Source organism: Palaemon carinicauda, chromosome 1 (assembly GCF_036898095.1).
Source record: "Palaemon carinicauda isolate YSFRI2023 chromosome 1, ASM3689809v2, whole genome shotgun sequence".
NCBI lineage: Eukaryota > Metazoa > Arthropoda > Malacostraca > Decapoda > Palaemonidae > Palaemon > Palaemon carinicauda.
The window spans coordinates 118,057,448-118,078,634 of record NC_090725.1 but is presented as its reverse complement, the minus strand read 5'-3'; the positions used below and the strand labels follow the sequence as shown (position 1 = coordinate 118,078,634).

The 21,187-nt window shown below is 39.8% G+C and overlaps 1 protein-coding gene across 1 annotated transcript in view; it reads right to left on the bottom strand.

Annotated features, from left to right (window-relative positions):
- The window catches only part of LOC137651178 (proteasome adapter and scaffold protein ECM29), a 439,426-nt gene that overhangs the window by 308,261 nt on the left and 109,978 nt on the right, over positions 1-21,187 (bottom strand). Inside the window, exons 9-10 of the mRNA XM_068384329.1 lie at positions 13,754-13,902; positions 12,768-12,896 (exon numbers count right to left, since the gene is read on the bottom strand). Of these exons, the coding sequence (XP_068240430.1) occupies positions 12,768-12,896; positions 13,754-13,902 (278 nt within the window). The remainder of the gene's footprint in view (positions 1-12,767; positions 12,897-13,753; positions 13,903-21,187) is intronic.

Sequence of the window (21,187 nt, the reverse complement as noted above, 5' to 3'; positions counted from 1 at the left end):
TTGAATGGAGAGTTACTTGAGGAGGTAGATCAGTTTAAGTACTTGGGGTCTGTTGTTGCAGCAAATGGTGGAGTGGAAGCAGATGTACGTCAGAGAGTCAATGAAGGTTGCAAAGTGTTGGGGGCAGTTAAGGGAGTAGTAAAAAATAGAGGGTTGGGCATGAATGTAAAGAGAGTTCTATATGAGAAAGTGATTGTACCAACTGTGATGTATGGATCGGAGTTGTGGGGAATGAAAGTGATGGAGAGACAGAAATTGAATGTGTTTGAGATGAAGTGTCTGAGGAGTATGGCTGGTGTATCTCGAGTAGATAGGGTTAGGAACGAAGTGGTGAGGGTGAGAACGGGTGTAAGAAATGAGTTAGCGGCTAGAGTGGATATGAATGTGTTGAGGTGGTTTGGCCATGTTGAGAGAATGGAAAATGGCTGTCTGCTAAAGAAGTTGATGAATGCAAGAGTTGATGGGAGAAGTACAAGAGGAAGGCCAAGGTTTGGGTGGATGGATGGTGTGAAGAAAGCTCTGGGTGATAGAAGGATAGATGTGAGAGAGGCAAGAGAGCGTGCTAGAAATAGGAATGAATGGCGAGCGATTGTGACGCAGTTCCGGTAGGCCCTGCTGCTTCCTCCGGTGCCTTAGATGACCGCGGAGGTAGCAGCAGTAGGGGACTCGGCAGTATGAAGCTTCATCTGTGGTGGAAAATGTGGGAGGTTGGGCTGTGGCACCCTAGCAGTACCAGCTGAACTCGGCTGAGTCCCTGGTTAGGCTGGAGGAACGTAGAGGGTAGAGGTCCCCTTTTTTGTTTTGTTTCTTGTTGATGTCGGCTACTCCCCAAAATTGGGGGAAGTGCCTTTGGTATATGTATGTATATGTATATATATACATATACATATATATATATATATATATATATATATATATATATATATATATATATATATATATATATATATATATATATATATATATATATATATATATATATATATACTGTATATATATACAATATACATATATATATATATATATACACAGTAGACCCCCGCCATATGGCGTCCCCAGCTTATGTTTTTTTCACGTTACGTGTGGAATACGATTTTTTTCGTCCCCTCATTACGACATTTTCCCCACCTTACGGCATCGAATTCCGAAACTCAAATTTGGCGGTTTCTACGTGTACGACTGTGCGAGTCAGTAGCTTACCACCCCACTCATACGTCACTGCATACGTCACTAAGAAGCTGGTCTGCTATTGGTTTGCGTCATGGCGTCACTAAGATGCCGATACGCTATTGGCTGAAAATCCTCCCACAATGCCTGAGAGAGATGCTGCTTCTCTCTCTCTTTGTCATACGCGCTCTCAGTTCAGAATCTCGTGTGCGTTTCGGAAAGACTTCATCTCGTGTGAGTGCTTTCGACATCGTATTTTTTGTGCATTTCAGTGCTTAATTCTAACTTGATTTCGTTAGCCATGGGTCCCAAGATTGCTAGTGATGTTAAAGGCAGAAGTAAGAAGATGATAACTATGGAAACGAAGCTGGAGATCATAAAGAAATATGAAGAAGGCATGCGCATCGTTACCCTCGCTAGAACGTATGGCCGTAACCAATCTACGATTGGTACAATTATTAAGAATAAGGAAGCCATTAAATCAAGTAAGTCTTCTAAAGGCATGACTGTTCTTGCCAGTGGAAGGACCTCAATCAACAATGAGATGGAGAGACACCTTCTTCTGTGGATTAAAGAGAAGAAAATCGCTGGTGATACACTCACGCAATCGGTAATTTCGCACAAGGCGAGCGCCATCTTTGCCGATCTCGTGGAAGCCCAGAGAGACGGCGGAGGCGAAGGAACGTCGCAGCAAGCCCCCCAAGAGTTCAAGGCTTCTCATGGGTGGTTTGATCGGTTTAGGAAGAGGACTGGTATTCACTCAGTCGTCAGGCATAGAGAGGCGGCCAGTTCTGACAAAAAGCAGCAAAAGAATTCCACAAGAAGTTTGAGAACGTAATTTCCAGAGAAGGCTACATTCCTCAGCAAGTTTTTAAATGCGATGAAACTGGCCTTTTCTGGAAGAAAATGCCCCGCCGTACATATATCACAGCTGAAGAAAGGAAACTTCCTGGCCATAAACCAATGAAGGACAGACTTATGCTCGCATTTTGTGCAAATGCCAGTGGGGACTTGAAAATTAAGCCCCTACTGGTATACCACTCAGAAAATCCTCGTGCCTTCAAGGCACAAAATATCACGAAGGAGAGGCTCTCGTTACTTTGGAAGTCTAATGCTAAGGCCTGGGTCACGAAGACCATATTTATTGAATGGATAAACGTCTGCTCCGGTCCTGCTGTCAAGAACTATTTAGAAGAGAACGATCTTTCTCTGAAATGTCTCCTGGTGCTGGACAATGCCCCTGCTCACCCTCCTGGCCTCGAGGACATCATTCATCCTGACTTCTCCTTCATTAAGGTTCTCTATCTGCCACCAAACACAACCCCTCTCCTCCAGCCTATGGACCAGCAAGTGATTGCCAACTTTAAGAAGCTTTACATGAAGCATCTGTTCAAAAGATGCTTCGAAGTGACTGAAAGCACTCAACTCACCCTACGTGAATTTTGGAAGGAGCATTTTGACATCGTTCAATGCCTGAAGATGATCGACGCAGCTTGGAATGAGGTTTCACGGCGCACCTTGAACTCCTCATGCAAGAAACTGTGGCCAGCTGTTGTAGCAGAACGAGACTTTGAAGGTTTCGATCCCTCAACCGAAGACGAGGCCGTTGATGATCCTGCCCCTGAGGGTGATGTTGAGGAAATAATTTCAATAGGGAGGTCCATGGGGCCTGTTGGCGATGAGGCTGACGTCCATAACCTTATCGAGGAGCACAGGGAGGAGCTTACGACTGAAGACTTAAAGGAGTTGGAGGCAATGCAGTTGACGATCATTCAAGAAGAGCGCAGCTCTAGTGGTGGCGAGGATGGGGGGAGACTGAAGAAACGACATCGTCAGAAATATGGGAAGCTATCGGTTGGTATGAAAACCTTATAAGTTTCATTGAAAAGAAACACCCAGAAAAACTTCACACAAGTCGTCTTATGCAGTATTAATGATAAGTGTGTATGAGTCATTCAAGGAATATGTTGAGGAATCGTCAGAAACAGGCTTCTTTGGATAGATATTTCTCCAAAAGAGAAGTATCAAAAAGCAAAGACAATAATAGTGATTCTATCAAAAAAGCTAAAAAAAGAGTACAGTAATTTTTTAAGTTCTAAAAAAAAAAAAAATCATAAAAAAAAAATTCAAAAGACAAAAATAATAAAAAAAGCATTTTTAATTTCAAGAGTTTAATAGTAAGCATAAATTTATTAAGTGTACATAACATAATTAGCATTGTTACGTTTTTATATTTACCGTCTCCTCCCCCCTATGCCTCCACCCACTACCAGCTCAAGTCACGTCACTCCAAAGGTAAATAAGATTTAATTTTTCCTTTACAGTACTGTAGAATATATAATTTTATTTATCCTGTAAATGTTATTTAATCATATACTGTACAGTCATGTATATTATATATAAGTATACTGTAGTACAGTGCTTACTATACTATTGTATTGTATTTTGTTACATACTAATTTTCAATGTTTTTACCAGGGGTTTTTCACGCATTAGCTATTCTATTACCCGCCATACGACATTTTCACCATACGATACCAACTCCGGAACAGATTAATGTCATATGGCGGGGGCCTACTGTATGTGTACATACATACATACATACATACGTACATACGTACATATATATATATATATATATATTGAGATATCATAAGAACATCTAAGTAAGATGACGCTCCTAGTTAAAATAGGAGCCTTACAAACGAAAAGACGTTTCCCATTGCCTACCTCGCAGGAGTCGTTGGGGACGTATACAAGTATATGCAAACATACTTGGTTACACAAGGGATGTGGTTATTACCTGCAAAGATTGAAGCCAGCTTTAAAAAGGTACCCATGGCACTGTTCCTCAAGGGAGGGGAAGATGAAGAAAGTAAAAGAGCCAGGCATACTTTTATTCATCTGTCTTACCCCGGTTAGCCAATGCTTTCAACTTTGTTACTTGTCCAACAAGGAGCCCGAGGTACTGTATTATTAAACCACTTATTGTGTCACCACCACAAGAGCGATAGAGTAAACTAATCAGGTCTTTTGTAGGTCAATTTGTGGGTAGGGAGAGGTGAAGATTAGACACGTATCCACCATACCAATGGCACAGTTTGTGTCACAAAGGAGCTGCTCGAGAGCACTATGGACCACAGGAATGATAGAGAAACGTATCTCGTATTCTGTGGATCACGTTTTGTAGGTAGGGTGATGTGAAGGACAGGCACATTTTGACCCTACCAATGGCATGGTTTGTGTGCTTGAAAACGATATGGACGGATTCGCCCTAAAACATACAGAGTTCTGGGTCATCTCTATGAGGAGGAGAAGAGGGATTCTGTGGCTGGTATAGGACCCGAGTTCCCGTCACGGACGAGATCCTTATAACTTCGTTTGACCTTCCTAGAGTTAGCGAGGCATGCTGAACATGAGGAGTGAACTCTATCATTGTTTTCCTGAGGTATGGCCTAAAAATAATCACTGGTGTGAAAAAGGAAACAATGACAAGTGTCTGACCTAGTGTGCTATATACCTTTGGGGCTAGGTAACCACCTTCCTCGAGGTATGTCCTCAAGTAACTACCTGTGTTACAGACTTGATTACCAAGTGGCAGGTTCCCATTTGGAGGGCTTCAACCTGACGTTCATGCTGCCTGGAACAAAATAAGATGTTACTTGGATTCTTGCCGTAAGCGAGAGACAGTAGAGTGTCACACTGGGAAGGATGTGTCTTCCGGATCAGGGGAAGATCTGGGGTTTAGAGCTACCCGTCAAATAGACGGCTGTATTACCCCCTAGGGGTGATCGGCTCAACCTCTATGGAGAGCAACGAGTAGGGAAGATGCTCGATGGATGAGCAAAAGTCCTCCGTTGCCTAAGCCGAAGAGCGAGATTTCCTTAGTTGGCAATTTATGAGTTCATGACAAGAATAGCACTCTTGAGAAGAGGGAGAAACAAGACTTCACTCGACTCTCACCATGGAGTATCTAGTCGTAGAGGAAGACCGTAATGGAATCTCCGTAGTCGTAGACATGCCACTGTATGTGACCTGTCTTCGTCTTGCCGATGAGGCTAGACCTAGCTCAAGTCGAGTCCCATAATGAGACAAGTATGACTATAGGTCTGCACGGAAGTGGAGAGATACCATCTATTCCTTTCTCAGAGAAAATTGCTTGTCAAAGGGAATCAAACAGGAAACAGCAGTCCTTCTCCTGAAAAGAAGATCAATGCTTGGCACTGATATTCATTTTGTTCCTCTACAACAGAGGCTGTAGGAGGAATACTTCTGCATAAGGGTTGGACTCCATAAAATCCAAACCCATGGACAGGATACCCCGAAGGGGAGGCCACGTAGGAGCATAGAGAGACGGCATCCTTCGTGCTCTGATCATAGTCCTAAGGACATATGGTCCTGAATGTAGCCTTCCCCTACTTTCCTTGATGCCTCTATAGGAAGCGTCAAATCCAGAAAGACGAGGAGATCTACTCCTTGGGAGAGATTCTTGTCAGGCAGTCTTTTAACTGGGCCCATTATTTGAGCAGGTCTTGTCGAGGACCAAGGGAAGGACGATCCCTAGTGCTGAAGGACCTGGGACCCGGCCAGTTCTTCTGAGGTCGCACTCGACGAGGAATGATGCGATCTTGTCGGACCTGAGGAAGTTTCTACAGAGTAATGACACAATCCACTGATATTCGTATAGGATATGACCTTCGTGTCATTCCTTTGATTATTCGAGTGATAGATCGAGGTAAACAGAAGATGTCTCACAGGAGTAGAGACTTTCAATCAGTTAGTAGGCTGAAGGACAATCCTATTTAGGAGGCAAACTGGTTGATTGCAAAACCCTCCCTCACATCACAAGGTTTGAAGATTAAGCTCGTCTCACTAGGAGATACAAAAAGTAGAAACTTCTAACCAACAAAGCCCAGCTGTATTCCGGCACCCTCCATCTTCCTATGAGGTCGGATTTCCCAATCATGAGGAAGAGGGTTAGAGACTGCTTACCATTTCCATCAGGAAATGTAAGATACAAGATAGTATCCTTGTAGCTAAAGTCTGGACTTTCTTTCCTTGACAAAAAGAATAGAAGCGAATATTTCGAGCTCGTAGAAGGGTTCTTTTATGAGAAAGAAATATATTCCCAACCACTCCGGTCAAAGGGGGGAGTTCCGGTTATGGGAGAAAGTCATCGTCCTACTTCATGATCAAGTCTGAGTTTCATGAAGTGTAGACAGATGTTTCCACAGAACTGAAGCAGATGGAGGTTGAATGTGTTTCCACTAAGGTCCAAGGGCCTCAGGGACAACGGAGGTGGGGAGAACACAGATTTTCTATTATTCTTGTCAGTAGGTTGGCCAGGGCACCAGCCACCCGTTGAGATACTACCGCTAGAGTTATGGGGTCTTTTGACAGGCCAGACAGTAGTAATTTATATTGGATGCTTCTCTCTGGTTACGGTTCATTTTCCCTTTGCCTACACACACACACACCGAATAGTCTGGCCTATTCTTTACATATTCTCCTGTCTTCATACACCTGACAACACTGAGATTACCAAACAATTTCTTCCTACTGCACTGTAATTGTTCAGTGGCCACTTTCCTCTTTGTAAGGGTATATGAGACTCTTTAGCTATGGTAAGCAGCTCTTCTAGGAGAAGGACACTCTGAAATCAAACCATTGTTCTCTAATCTTGGGTAGTGCCATAGCCTCTGTATCATGGTCTTCCACTGTCTTGGGTTAGAGTTCTCTTGCTTGAGGGTATAATCGGGCACACTATTTCATTTTATTTCTCTTCCTCTTATTTTGTTGAAGTTTTTATAGTTTATGTAGGAGATATTTATTTTAATCTTGTTGTTCTTAAAATATTTTCTTTTTCTTTGTTTCCTTTCCTCACTGAGCTGTTGGAGCCCCTGGGCTTATAGCATCCTGCTTTTCCAACTAGGGTTGTAGCTCAATAATAATAATAAGGCTGAATCGAATCGTAGCAAGTAAATTGCTATGTCTGTCAATTAGACAGCAATGAATTCTTTCACAAAGACAGAGAGAATAGCAATAACCTCATGAGGTTGTGTCTCCCGCTAGAGGGGGAGAAACATATTCAAAGAATTTGCCACCCCTATCACCTACGAGATCCGATTTATTTCAGGAGACTGTCTAACTAACGTAGTTCCTATTCAGGCAAAATTGGTTCGTGAGCAGCCGCATCATAATAGGATAACAGGGGAGACGGTACCAACCGAAGCAGCCCTGGTTCCTGAGGCAATTTGTTCGCAAACCTTCCTGTAGTATGAAAATGTAAATGAAAAACAAGTACATTCAAGGGAGACGAACTCCCGTAAGTGTGCCCGATTCGATGCATAAACATGACCACCTTGAAGCTGATCTCTCTGATTCCGCCGACGGCAAGAAAGTTTTGGGGACCCAAGAAGCCATGTTTGTGATACACAAACAAGACACCAAAGAGGAGGGGGGGGGGAGAAATGAGACTTGCGCTAGCTATATATCCCCGTCCCCTGATGAAGGCAGTATTCTTAGGTTCCCGGAAGGAAAAAACCGCAATTCCATCAACTCTGCAGGGTCTAACTAAGTAGTGTAAACCCAAGAGTGATGAGACACGATCTATGCCGTCTAGGAGAGAGTGCTCTCTTGAGAAGCTCCCTATCAGGAAGTTGCTGGCAAACTAGAAGCCTAGAATGTAGCACAATGGCCAACAGGTGAAAACGACGCGCTACCGTCGTATAGGACAACAAATAACTAGCTGTTGAACATGAACAGAGGACGATGCTATTAAGGAGCAACCATGATAGTCTACCCATTGGAAAACAACAATTGGTAGCTGACAAATCGGGGTCTACCGAATTGGTCTGGATCTTTTCGCTAGAGACTGTGCTCATGATCATGATATCCTCGTTCTAGGTCTTGGAACGCCTAATGTGAGCTCGTGAGAGTACAATTCATAATTGTGCACGTCTCCCATGTGGGCGCCTCGCACAAGAGCGTGAACATCTTTCATGAGAGCGTCTTGCTTCGAGCATCAGCGCCTCGCATGAGAGCTTCTTGCTCATGAGTGTGAGCATCTCGCACAAGAACATGAGCAACTTACACAAGAGCACGAGCGTCTCGCATAAGAGGGCGAGCGTCCTGCATGAGTCTCGCTCGAGAGTGTGAGAGTCTCTCTAGCAAGCACGAGTGTTTCACACAAGAGCAAGAGCATCTCACTAGAGAGCGTCTAGCACGAAAGTATGCTTTACACGAAATCATGAGCGGTTCGCTCATGAGCGTGAGCATCTAGTTCATGATTGTGAGGTTAAGCATCTACTGTATATATGAGCTTTTAGCTCTTGATCAAATGTGCCTACCTAGTATACAGGATTGTAGCTCATGATCGTGAGCGTCCAACTCACGATAGCTACCGTAACTCACAACCGCCAGCGTGAGCGTCTCTGACATAATCACGAGTGTCTAGCTCGCAATCGTGGCTGCAAGACGTTCGCGATCGTCATCACGAGCGTTGTGCTTGTGTATGTAGCTCACGATTGTGAGCATGATCGTGAGCGATCGAGAGCGTCTTCAAGAGTTGAAGATACTGACTTCACAATCATGGTCACGAGCATCGCGCTAATGACCGTGCAAATCACGCTCATGAACGTGACCGCGAGCGAAACCACTTGAACATTCTCAAAAGATGTAGACAATGATGTCATAGTCATGGTCAGGAGCATCTTGCTCGCGACGGCGAAACTCACTCTCATAAGCATGGGCACGCTCGTGTGCGTTAGTGCGCTCGTGAGCTTGAGTGCGCTTGCGTGCGTGAGCGCGGGTCTCGCTCGCGATCACAAGCGTCGCTCCAGACCGAGTGTAACTCACGATTGTGAGCGGAAGCGTGAATATCATCGTCTCGCTCATGAACCTGAACGCGATAGTTGAGCATCACGCTCATCAGCATGAGCAATCGCAACCTCCGATGATGAGTGTCATCTGCTCACCATCGTGAGCATGATCATGAGCTTATCGCTCGTCAGCGTGATCGCGATCAAGCGTTCTCAAAGGTTGAGGAAAGAGTAATGTCGCAATCAAGGTCGCTATCTCACTCATGATCATGAGTGTGTAACTCACGATCATGAGCCTGAGTGTTAAACTTTGGCGTCTGGTTCACAAACACAAGTGTCTAGCTAGTAATCGTGACCATAAAACGCTTGTGACTGAGACCACGAGCGTCGTGAGATCACGACTGTGAGTGTATAATTCGTGATCTTGAGCGTGAGCGCAAACATGCAAAAAAGTTGTGTAAAGACTCTCCCTCGGAAGGGGAAATCTTACACTTGGAGACAAACCTCCGAGCAGCAATCTGTTTCCTTACAATGAGTTCTATCTCAAAGGAAGGTTAACATAAAAGTGTTGCAAGAGAAAAAAGGCAAGGCTTAATTCTGAGTTGCCCCCAAAGGAATTTCCCTAACAGGAATCCTGCTGGAATACTACCTTAGAAAAGGAGTTCAGCTATTCAGTTAGTCCTTAACAGTGATAGGTAGAGCATGTATTCTCAGACACTCAGGAGCGCTCGCCTCTCGTCTGTCGAAACCCTAAGAGAGAGCGTTAACTTTATCGTATTTGCAAACTGCTGAATGAATATAATCTATTCGATAACTCTCACTGTATTTATGCTGATCATAACTTCATCAGAAAGCTCAGCTTTACTCTACATACCGTCCAATACTTTAAAAACAGAATTCCAAGCACCATCCGTTGGATGAGAATGATTGCACGCAGAGCTTCGTACTTTATCATCAACAGTTTTAAGCCTGCACTATACTCTCCATTTTTCACAAAGCCAATATGTATGTCTTTAACCTTTTTATCTACAATGTGGGTATAACCACTCAAAAGTTTTCCTCCTCCTCTTCCTGTCTCCATGATCAAACTTAAGGAATGAAAATATTTCCAAAAAAAGGAAAAAGTCAGTTCCATTTGTTTTAATATTTTCCTTGTTACCAAGGAATTATGTTTTCCTTCTCTCAAAAACAAAATTGGTAATGATCCATTTAAAAAAATATTACCTTTATCTTCATTTAATTGAGATTTATGGTAATTGCCTAATTTACGACCAACCCAAGAATGTTTCGACTTGTCTATCTTTCTTCCTGTCCGTTCAAATAAATGTGTATTCAGCTCCATGTCAGTTCGGCTTCCTGTCCATTTGGCTTAATGCCCGTTCGGCTTCCTGTCTGTTCGGCACCCTGTCCGTTCAGCCTCTTGTCTTTCAGCATTACATTCAGCATCATGTCAGCACACGGATGGTCGTGGATCGTCAACGTCAACAGCTGATTTGTCTGTTGTTGTTGTTCGATACAAATTTTAATAAGAAACTGGTCAAGAGTTCGTTGAACAGTATTCTTATTTTTTCAAGGATTATGTGATCGAGAGCAAAATTATATCAACAATACATACTCTGTTAACCTTTTTACCCCCAATGGAAGTACTGGTACGTTTCACAAAACTCATCCCTTTACCCCCATGGCCGTACTGGTACGTCCTTGCAAAAAAATGTTTTTTTAAATTTTTTTTGCATATTTTTGATAACTTTATGAGAAACTTCAGGCATTTTCCAAAATAATGAGACCAACCTGACCTCTCTATGACAAAAATTAAGGCTGTTAGAGCAATTTAAAAAAAATATATTGCAAAATGTGCTTGAAAAAAAAGGCCTGGGGGTTACGGGTTGGACAGTTCCAAATAGCGTTGGGGGTAAAAGAGTTAATATGTGAGCATAATCACAATACCGCCATGACCTTGAAAACCGCTGACAACAAATCCAAAATAAAACCAATCTGTAATTGTTGCTGTTAAAATACATCTTGGAATTGATAAGACATAAGTACAATAAGAATTAAATGTATTTCAGACATCGAAAACCCGGCTTATTTTAGACATCTTTCAGTACATTATGTTGTCGGCTAAAGCTACAGATCAGCTGACTAAATGGAATGACGTGTTTTAACCACACCCTACGATCGAACATAGATTAAAAAAAGTAAAAGTTTACTTTGTGCTGTAATTAACAGACACATTTTAAGGAACAAAGATTTTTGTTAAATCTGTTCTATGTGTGTATTGTAAGGTACCTGAGAGAGAGAGAGAGAGAGAGAGAGAGATTTATAGGATGTTTAATAATAATAGCTATAAACTAAATGTAAAACTGATATTCTATAACAAAGTATTGCTTATGTGATTTTCAATAGGAATTTATATTGAATGTGTTAAGAAATGATATATTCTTTGTTATTCGAATGTGCGCACATTCTTGTTACTCTTGAGACTGGCTGATCACAACCAGAAATTAAAAAAGTAATTGTTGATTGCTAAAATGCACTTGAAATTAAAAAATATACAAAAATATATCTTCATGTTATTTTAGTTACTTTTATTCTTATTTATTGTACAATAATATGATTATATGTGCTGTTATGCTCCAAATGTAGATATTTGAACTACCATAGAAACCACTGCTATATACTGTAGCTCTTAAAAACATCTAATATAAAAACACAGTCAAAGATGCTTTCGTAGTTCATTCGCCGGGATTTATGTTAATTATGTGAATGTTTACAGTGAATACTGTAGAAGTATTTTAATATGATTTTATATACTTTAATTCTTATTTATTATATAGTAACATATTTTATATGTTTATAACACTATTTCAGTGATATTATGACTTCTATACTTGTTCCGAACAGATGGAAAGTCAAACAAAATGACTCGAAACTCAATTCTTATTTTTCCATGTATTACTTTTGACAACTGACGTAGATTAGAAACTAGCTTACCTCGAAACAACGTAAACAGAGGTACTGTATAGCTGTACTTCCAACAAACTTGTGACCTCATCACAGTGAAAAAATAGTCATAAAGTTGAACAGTCATAAGTCGCTTAGGTAGTAAGTCGACAACTACCTATACAGATACCGACACGCTGGCCTTCTCTAAATAACAAAGGAAGTTAGATAAGTTGAGAGCTTTAAACTCGTTACTAACAAAACTTGACTGGTGAGTGAGTATTGTCATATTTATCATTATCAACTCTTCAATACGCAACCATTCTCTTCCTCGGTTATGAGGTGAATAACCCTTTAGTTTTAGTCAGTTTTAGTCAGTCATTCAGTTTATGACAGAGAAGCTTTACCACTGAGCAGAGTAGACTATCCTGTTGCATAAACACTTGAACTTGAAACATACTTTCCCTGAGAGGAACAGAGACACATCGTACATCTACCAAAGGCTATCTAAAACGCAGTGCTTTCCCTAAACTGAAAAGCTTATAATTCAACAGGGAAGAAAACTTAAATGTAATAAACACTTATCACAATAAAGAATGGGGGATATATCTTGATCTAAATGAAGCTATGGAAAACTGCGTAACATGAAACCCTTGGTGCTCCTCACCATTAGCGGCTAGATTGTTTCATTACTTAATTACAAGGGGCATATATCTTTTGAAAGTAAAGAAAATGGGAAAATCATCAATAAATTTTTGGGGTAACAGTCAATAACCCAAGCTTCTGGAGAGGAGGCAGCACGAACATCAGGAGACGTTCATAAAAAGTGATACTCACAAGATTTTTCATGTTAACTATGGGGTAGATAATTTTCTCAAATTCATCTTGATTTTGGATTTGGCCAGCAACCACACCAAAGAGATGGGCAGCAACTTCTCCATAATATCCACCACGGAGGACAAATTTCTGCAAATAAACATTAATGTAACATGGAATATGTAACTTAAATTTATTAACCTTAAATAACTGCTCTCTCAAAATTAAATTTAGACATGGATTACAAAACTTAATATTAACATCTCTTACTCTCTGCTTTCATAACAAAAGATTATTAATATCTCTCTCTCTCATGGATTACAAAACCTAATATTAACATCTCTCACTCTCTGATTTCATAACAAAAGATTATTAATCTCTCTCTCTCTCTCTCTCTCTCTCATGGATTACAAAACCTAATATTAACATTCTCTCTCTCCCTGGTTTCATAACAAAAGATTAAGCTCTCTCTCTCTCTCTCTCTCTCTCTCTCTCTCATGGATTACAAAACCTAATATTAACATTCTCTTTCTCTCCCTGGTTTCATAACAAAAGATTAAGCTCTCTCTCTCTCTCTCTCTCTCTCTCTCTCTCTCATGGATTACAAAACCTAATATTAACATTCTCTTTCTCTCCCTGGTTTCATAACAAAAGATTAAGCTCTCTCTCTCTCTCTCTCTCTCTCTCTCTCTCTCTCTCTCATGGATTACAAAACCTAATATTAACATTCTCTTTCTCTGGTTTCATAACAAAAGATTAAGCTCTCTCTCTCTCTCTCATGGATTACAAAACTTAATATTAACATCTCTCACTCATTGGTTTCATAGCAATAGATTATTAAGCGCGCGCGCTCTCTCTCTCTCTCTCTCTCTCATGGATTACAAAACTTGATATTAACATCTATCACTCTCTAGTTTCATAACAAAAGATTATCAAACACTCTCTCTCTCTCTCTCTCTCTCTCTCTCTCTCTCTCTCTCTCACACCAATATTTGAATTATACTAACCCTGATCCAATCTACTTTGAGGGAGTAATGCTTGATGAATATTTCAGGAGCAACAGCTACAATTCTCAGAATAGACTCTAATGCAACAGCCGACCAAGCATTGGCAGCTAATTCCGCAAAACCAATGTACCTCATAAAAGGATTGGGGCCTGAAATAATCAAGATATTTATTTTTCGTCATCAGGTAGTTGGAATGGAACCTCCTTTCATTGCAGGAGATATTACTTAAAAATCAACAGTATTTCATAACAATAACACTTTTAAATACCTGAAGTTTAATTCAGTCACAGCCATGTTGAATGACAAAAATATAATAACTCTTATCAAACTGACTGCTCAAACTAGAATACTACCTAGTGTGCCTTGCGTAGCAGAATATAAAAAATAATTATGAATTTGTAAGTAATTTGTATTTTTTCTAACTATACAAACCTGAGCTCTTCACAATGGATATACATGTTAAAGCAAGCTGGCATACGGCTATAAAACTTTTAGAGGTGTCAACAACTGTTACAGTTATTAACAGTGGTAACGGGGAGAAGCACTAATACCTTTTTCACTTTGATCGCAGCCGGAACTTTTCCAGGAGTAGGTGATGGCGGGTAAGGAAGAGTAAAGAGCTCAGTTTTGTATAGTTCATCATCATCATATCTTCCTACAGCTATTAACGCAAATGGCCTCGGTTAGATTTTCCAGTCGCCTTTATCTTGAGCTTTTAAATTAATACTTCTCCATTTATTTCCTACTCCACATTTCACAGTCCTCAGCCATAAAGGTCTGGGTCTTCCAACTCTTCTAGTGCCTTGTGGAGCTCAGTTGAGAATTTAGTAAAAAATAATCTCTCTTGGGGAGTGCAAAGAGCATGCCCAAACCTTCCCCATCTTTCCCTCACCATGATCTCATCCACATATGGACCTTGAGTAATCTCTTATAGTTACATTTCTAGTCCTGTGCTGCCATTTAATGACCAATATCCTTCTAGGATTTTATTTCAAATATACATTATCTGTTGGATATTGTTTCATTCTCATACCACAACTCATGTCCATATAGTAACACCGCTCTCACTAAACTGATATATAGCTTGATTTTTATATGTAATTTCAGGCCATTTGATTTCCAAATTTTACTTAACCTAGCCATTGTCTGATGTGTCTTTTTCAATCTTTCATTAAGCTTAAATTCTAAAGATACTGCATTAGAGATCATAGTTTCTAAATATTTAAATGATTCCACCTCATTAATCCTTTCTCCTTGCAATGATATTGCATCTTACATTTCATATTCCGTTCTCATCATCTCTGTCTTTCTTCTATTTATCTTGAGTTCAACCTCATATGATATTTCATGCATTCTGGTAAGCAAGCTTTGCAAATCTTGTGGTTTTCTGCTAATAAGGATGTGTTATCAGCATACTCTAGGTCAGTTAATTTCCTTTTACCAATCCAGTCCAATCCTTCTCTATCATCCCCATCTGCTCTATGAATTACAAAACCCACGAGGAGGATAAACAACATAGGTGACAACATATTCCCTTGGAGTATTCCACTGTTCACAGGAAATTCATTTGATAGGACTCCACTAACATTAACTTTGTATAGTTAGCAAAAATGAAAATTACCGAATTTCCCGTCATAAGACACTACAAGTGGTAAGACGCACCCTTAAATTAGCAAGCCAATTTAAAAAAATGGCAGATTTTAAAAACTTCTTAGCAGAAATCCTTAGTCAGCAACTCTAGCGTGATTATTGTCTGGCACAGTAACTTTTCTTATTTTGGGTGTAATATGAAATGATTAAGTTAATATTAATTAGCTATATGCCGATTATCCGAATTTTATTACATATTCTTATAGAAAACTACTAAACCAGTTGCAGCTTCCACCACAACTACATGTTTAGTCATAGTGTTTGGTGTTTCAAGTTTTGTTTACATGAAAGCAGCAATGCCAAAGGTTCATGAAATTTTGTTAGAGGTAAAATTCTGGCAATATTTCCAAAATTCCTCATACAGCCTATAAATTTTCACACAAAATGTAATTATTGATTAAAGAAATCTAGAAATTCTTTGAGGTGGAATATTTTTGCTACTGTTTATGAGATTCTAGGTCTAGTTACTTTTCTGCTAACTTGGTAATACTGCACTCGGCTAACAGAGAATTTTTTTCCAATATTCAGCAACTATCTGTTTGCATTATTTCAGAACTCAGGCAACAGTCTTTATCATATATTGCTTTATTACAAAATATCAACAAAATATAAGAAATAGATATATACTGTACAAACAACTAATATGTCAGAGCGTAGTCTTCTACCAGACCACTAGCTGGTATGTTTCCTTGTAGAAGGGGGTTGCGAGCCATCAGCTGATTAACACACACAAAAAAAAAAAAAAAAAAATTGCTACTGTAATTCATTAAAAATGAGAGGCAATATAAGAATAAATGAACTTATTACATATGAATGATGATTGTAGGTTTATATTCTATCTCTTGTGAGTTTGAGTGCTTGTATGTCAATAGTTGGGTGTTTGAGGGGTGTCAAACTCCCCTATACAACTTTTTCTTAAGTGTTAAGAAGCAGGGTGATTTTGGAGGGCATTTTTCGTGAAAAAGGTGCGTCTTATGACACGGGAAATACTGTACTTCTATGTTTGTTATTTGTTCCTATACGAATGCAAATCCTTTACTTTTTAATATGGAAACTCACCTCTTAGGTGGGTGGATTGATTGATTTATTAAAGAGTTTTCTGGTATCATAATATTGGTCATTGACGCCAATATACTTTGTTATAAAAAACAACAACGAGGAAGTTAAATTATTATCATTACTATTATTATTACTTGCTAAGCTACAACCCTAGTTGAAAAAGCAGGATGCTATAAGCCCAGGGGCTCCAACTGGGAAAATAGCCCAAACAGGAAAGGAAACAAGGAAATAAAGGAAGTAATTATTCATCGTCATCATCATCTCCTCCTACGCCTACTGACGCAAAGGGCCTCGGTTCATCATCTCCTGCTTCGCGCTTTATAGTCCTAAGCCATGTAGGCCTGGGTCTTCCAATTCTTCTAATGCCTTGTGGAGCCCAGCTAAATGTTTGGTGAACTAATCTCTCTTGGGGAGTGCGAAGAGCATTCCCAAACCATCTACATCTACCCCTCATCATGATCTCATCCCCATATGGTACTCGAGTAATCTCTCTAATAGTTTCATTTCTAATCCTATCCTGCTATTTAATTCCCAGTATCCTTCAGAGGGTTATTCTCAAATCTACTAAATCTATTGGAGATTGTTTCATTGTCATACCATGACTCATATCCATAGAGTAACACCGATCTCAGTAACCTGATATATAATCGGATTTTTATATGAAATTTTAGGCGATTTGGTTTCCAAATTTTACTTAACCTAGCCATTGTCTGATTTGCTTTTTTCAATCTTTCACTAAACTCTAATTCTAAAGACCCTTTATCGGAGATCAGTTCTTAAATACTTAAATGATTCTACCTCATTAATCCCTTCTCCTTCCAATGATATTTCATCTTCCATTGCATACTCCATACTCATGACCTCTGTCTTTCTTCTATTTATCTTCAGCCCAACCTCGTGTGATATTTCATGCATTCTGGTAAGCAAGCATTACAAATCCTGTGGTGTTCTGCTAAAAAGGACAGCATCATCAACATACTCTAGGTCTGCTAAATTCCTATTACCAATCCAGTCCAATCCTTCTCCACTATCTCTGACTGATCTACACATTACAAAGTCCATGAGGAGGAAAAACAACATAGGTGACAACACATTCCCCTGGAGTACTCCGCTGTTCACTGGAAACTCACTTGACAAGACTCCATTAACATTAACTTTGCACTTGCTATGCTCATGAACAGACAATCAAATTTACATATTTAAGAAGAACTCCATAAGAGTTGCAGGATTCTCCACAAAATTGGATGGTGCACACTATCAAAGTCTTTTTCATAATCCACAAATACCACCAAAAGGGGATTTCTATATTCTATGCATTGCAGTACAAATGTCTCAAAATTAATATTGGTCAGTGTAACTGCTACCTTTTCTATATCCTGCTTGTTCATCTCTCAGCTGTTCATCAATCTTTCTCTCCAGTCTCTTAAGAATAAGCATACTATATATTTTCATAACAGACAGAAGTGTTATGACTCTGTAATTATTGCAATCAGTCAGGTCTCCATTTTCAGCTATTTTCACCAACACTCCTAACTCCCATTCATCAGGTTTTGTTTCTTAATGCCACATTCTACTAAATAATCCTGTAAGTAGTCTGGGAGTCAATTCATTTTCCGCTAGTATCATCTCGGCAGTTATTCCATCGTATCCAGGAGCTTTCCATCTCTTTAGTTTTTTGAGGATAGCTTCGACTTAAAACACCGAATTCATTCAAGGGCACATCAAGGTCTTCATCAGCTTTAGGTATATCAATCAAATTATTCCCTACATATGTCCTATTCATAACCTCACTGAAGTGTTCCAACCAACGTTGTCTTTCTTCATCTTCTGTTGCTATAATAGAGCCATCTCTCTTTTTGATGGGTATATGCTTTTTCTTTTTTGCCCCAGTCGAGATTTCCTTGATAATTCTATGAGCAATTCTCACACCATAGCCATTTCCTGAATTCATAGCTTTGTCAGCCTCATCTGCTTTACTGTTTAAATACTCTCTCCAGTCATTCCAGGCTTTTCTTTTGACCTCACTGTCAATACTGGAATACTTAGCATGCTCTACCTTGTAATTATCATTACTTTCTCAAAAACTTTCAACAATCAATTTCTGTCTTTGTCTCCTTTTCATAGTGTCCCAAGTATCATTTGATATCCATGGCTTTCTCCTTGTAACTGTTTGTCCCAAGAATTCACAACCAACTGACTGATATATGTTCTTAATATCACACCATTCTTCATTTGTTGTATGTTCTTCATTTCTTAAAGTCTCTAAGCCTGCAAATCGATTCCTACATTGAATTGCAAATGCTTCTCTGTGTTCTTCCTCTAGAAGCTTAGTTGTATAAAACCTAGGTATTCTATCTATCCTTCTGTTGGGTGCTTTCAGTTTTAATTTCAGTGTGGCAATGAGGAGCTGGTGATCCCTACCAATATTGGCACCTCTACAACTTACATTTCTCAGAGTTCTCCTTCTCTTTTTATTAATGGCAATGTGATCTATCTGATTTTTGTAATTGCCACATGGTGAAGTCCATGTATACTTGTGGATGTTCTTATGTAGGAACAGAGTACCTCCAATGACAATTAAACTAAAATATTTTAAGAACAGTAACAACACTAATATTAACATTTCATACATAAACTATAAAAACTTCAACAAAATAGGAGGAAGAGAAATACGACAGAATATTGTGCCCAAGTGTACCCTTAAGCAGGAGAACTCTAACCCAAGGGAGTGGAAGATCATGGTACAGAGGCTATGGCCCTACCCAAGACTAGAGAACAACGGTTTGATTTTAGAGTGTCCTTGTCCTAGAAGAGCTGCTTACCATAGCTAAAGAATCTCTTCTACCCATACCAAGAGGAAAGTAGCCACTGAACAATTACAGTGCAGTAGTAAACTCAAGAGAAGAATTGTTTGGTAATCTCAGTGTTGTCTGGTGTATGAGGACAGAGGAGAATATGTAAAGAATAGGCCAGACTATTTTGTGTATGTGTAGGCAAAGGGAAAATGAGCCATAATTAGAGAGAAGGATCCAAAGTAGTAATGTTTCGCCAGTCAAAGGACCCAATAACTCTCTAGTGGTAGTATCTCAACGGGTGGCTGGTGCCCAGGCCAACTTATTACCATAGATACAGTATTGATAGGGCAATATCAATAAAAGTGAAGATTTCCTTATAAAAGTTAACTTGCTTTCAGAAGACCTGCTTCTGAAATAAATCTAAAAACACTGCCAGCATAGTACAATACATCTTGCCCAAGAATCTTGGCAAAGATTAACTTGCCATCCTCACCTCAAGCCTTAAAGTGAGATCTACTTTTCATAGTGCTAAAAGTGGGGCATTTGGTCAACATATGCCTCACAGTCAGGGGTACCAAACAGTCCTTGCATTATGATGGAAGTCCCTTCATATGGCTGTAACTTTTTGAGCTGGAATCTCTGCATCCAAGCATAATAATGCAAGGGATGGGCATATTGACACCTTGTAAACTAATGGCCTGACAATACATGTGGGTTAACAGCCTATGCAAAAGTGATTGTGAGCCTTAGAACATAAGTATGCTTGTCATGGACTATATATATTTCACAGGTTTCTGGATATACACAATATGGAGTAGAAGTCACAAATCCCCTCGACGGGAGATTAGGGATGTAACAGGAAATATAAAAGCATATATTCTATCTACCAGCAATATGGGGCATACCTGCAGAAAAAGGCTGATCAATTCTTTTTCATTCATCAGACTAACACCGTAACCTCTGTACTCGAACGACTGTTAATAGTTCTGAGAGGAGCTAAGATAGCTACATCACTTGCTGTGCAGCTACCACAGGGCAACAGAATTATGGTCTACAGTAGTGAGTAAATCTTGCAGGCAGTGGATAGTGAAGATAAATTGTCCCTTCTATACCCACTTTAGTAGCAATGCATCTGCATCACAGAAAGGTTCATTTTGAATCTCTCCTTACTAATAAGCAAGTGCTTGATTCGTGGGTGAGATCCTTGCATTCGTCTAAATAGCACCTCCTCACACTTGCAGGATACAAAAGCAGACGGCCAGGATCGTCAGTTCTGAATTTGAGTCTAGCAATGAACTCAGCAATAAAGCCGGACGAGACTTGCCCCATACCCAAAAATGGGCAATGTCATAATGGAGCCCAGGCAACTTGCTAACCCCTTATCAGAGGTGAAAGCGAGAAGTAACAGTTTTCTGAGTTACATCTCATTTCCGATTGAGAGCACACCTGTTAAGACGCTGTATGAGCATGGGCAGCCCTACCGAGGAGGTAATAGCAATCCCTCTCAGTCTAAAGACTTAGCCAGAGGCTGAACAATAGCTTTTACTGCTGAGACTAAGCAGAGGTTTCCTCTAATAGAAAGAAGGTTAGAATTCCACAATCAGAGGTATAGTGGTTCTGAGCAGAAAAATTCCATGATGCTGACTAAAAAAAATTGCCTACTTTGCCTAGTAGACTGAGGTAAAGGACCTCCTGAGGTAACCAGACACCTATTTCACTACTAGTTGCAAATATCCTCTTTCAGTGAGATGCTGGATAACCTCCAGGCATGAAGTCATACGGATCTCATTTTTTTATTGTAAATATAAACGTGGTCAGTGTAGCAAGTTATAGGGAGAAAGGAAGCACCCTAAGAATCTCTGTCAGCATCAAAAGAAGGTCAGGGTAACCTTTCTGCATATAGTTAGGACTATCCCTGTCATTAATATAT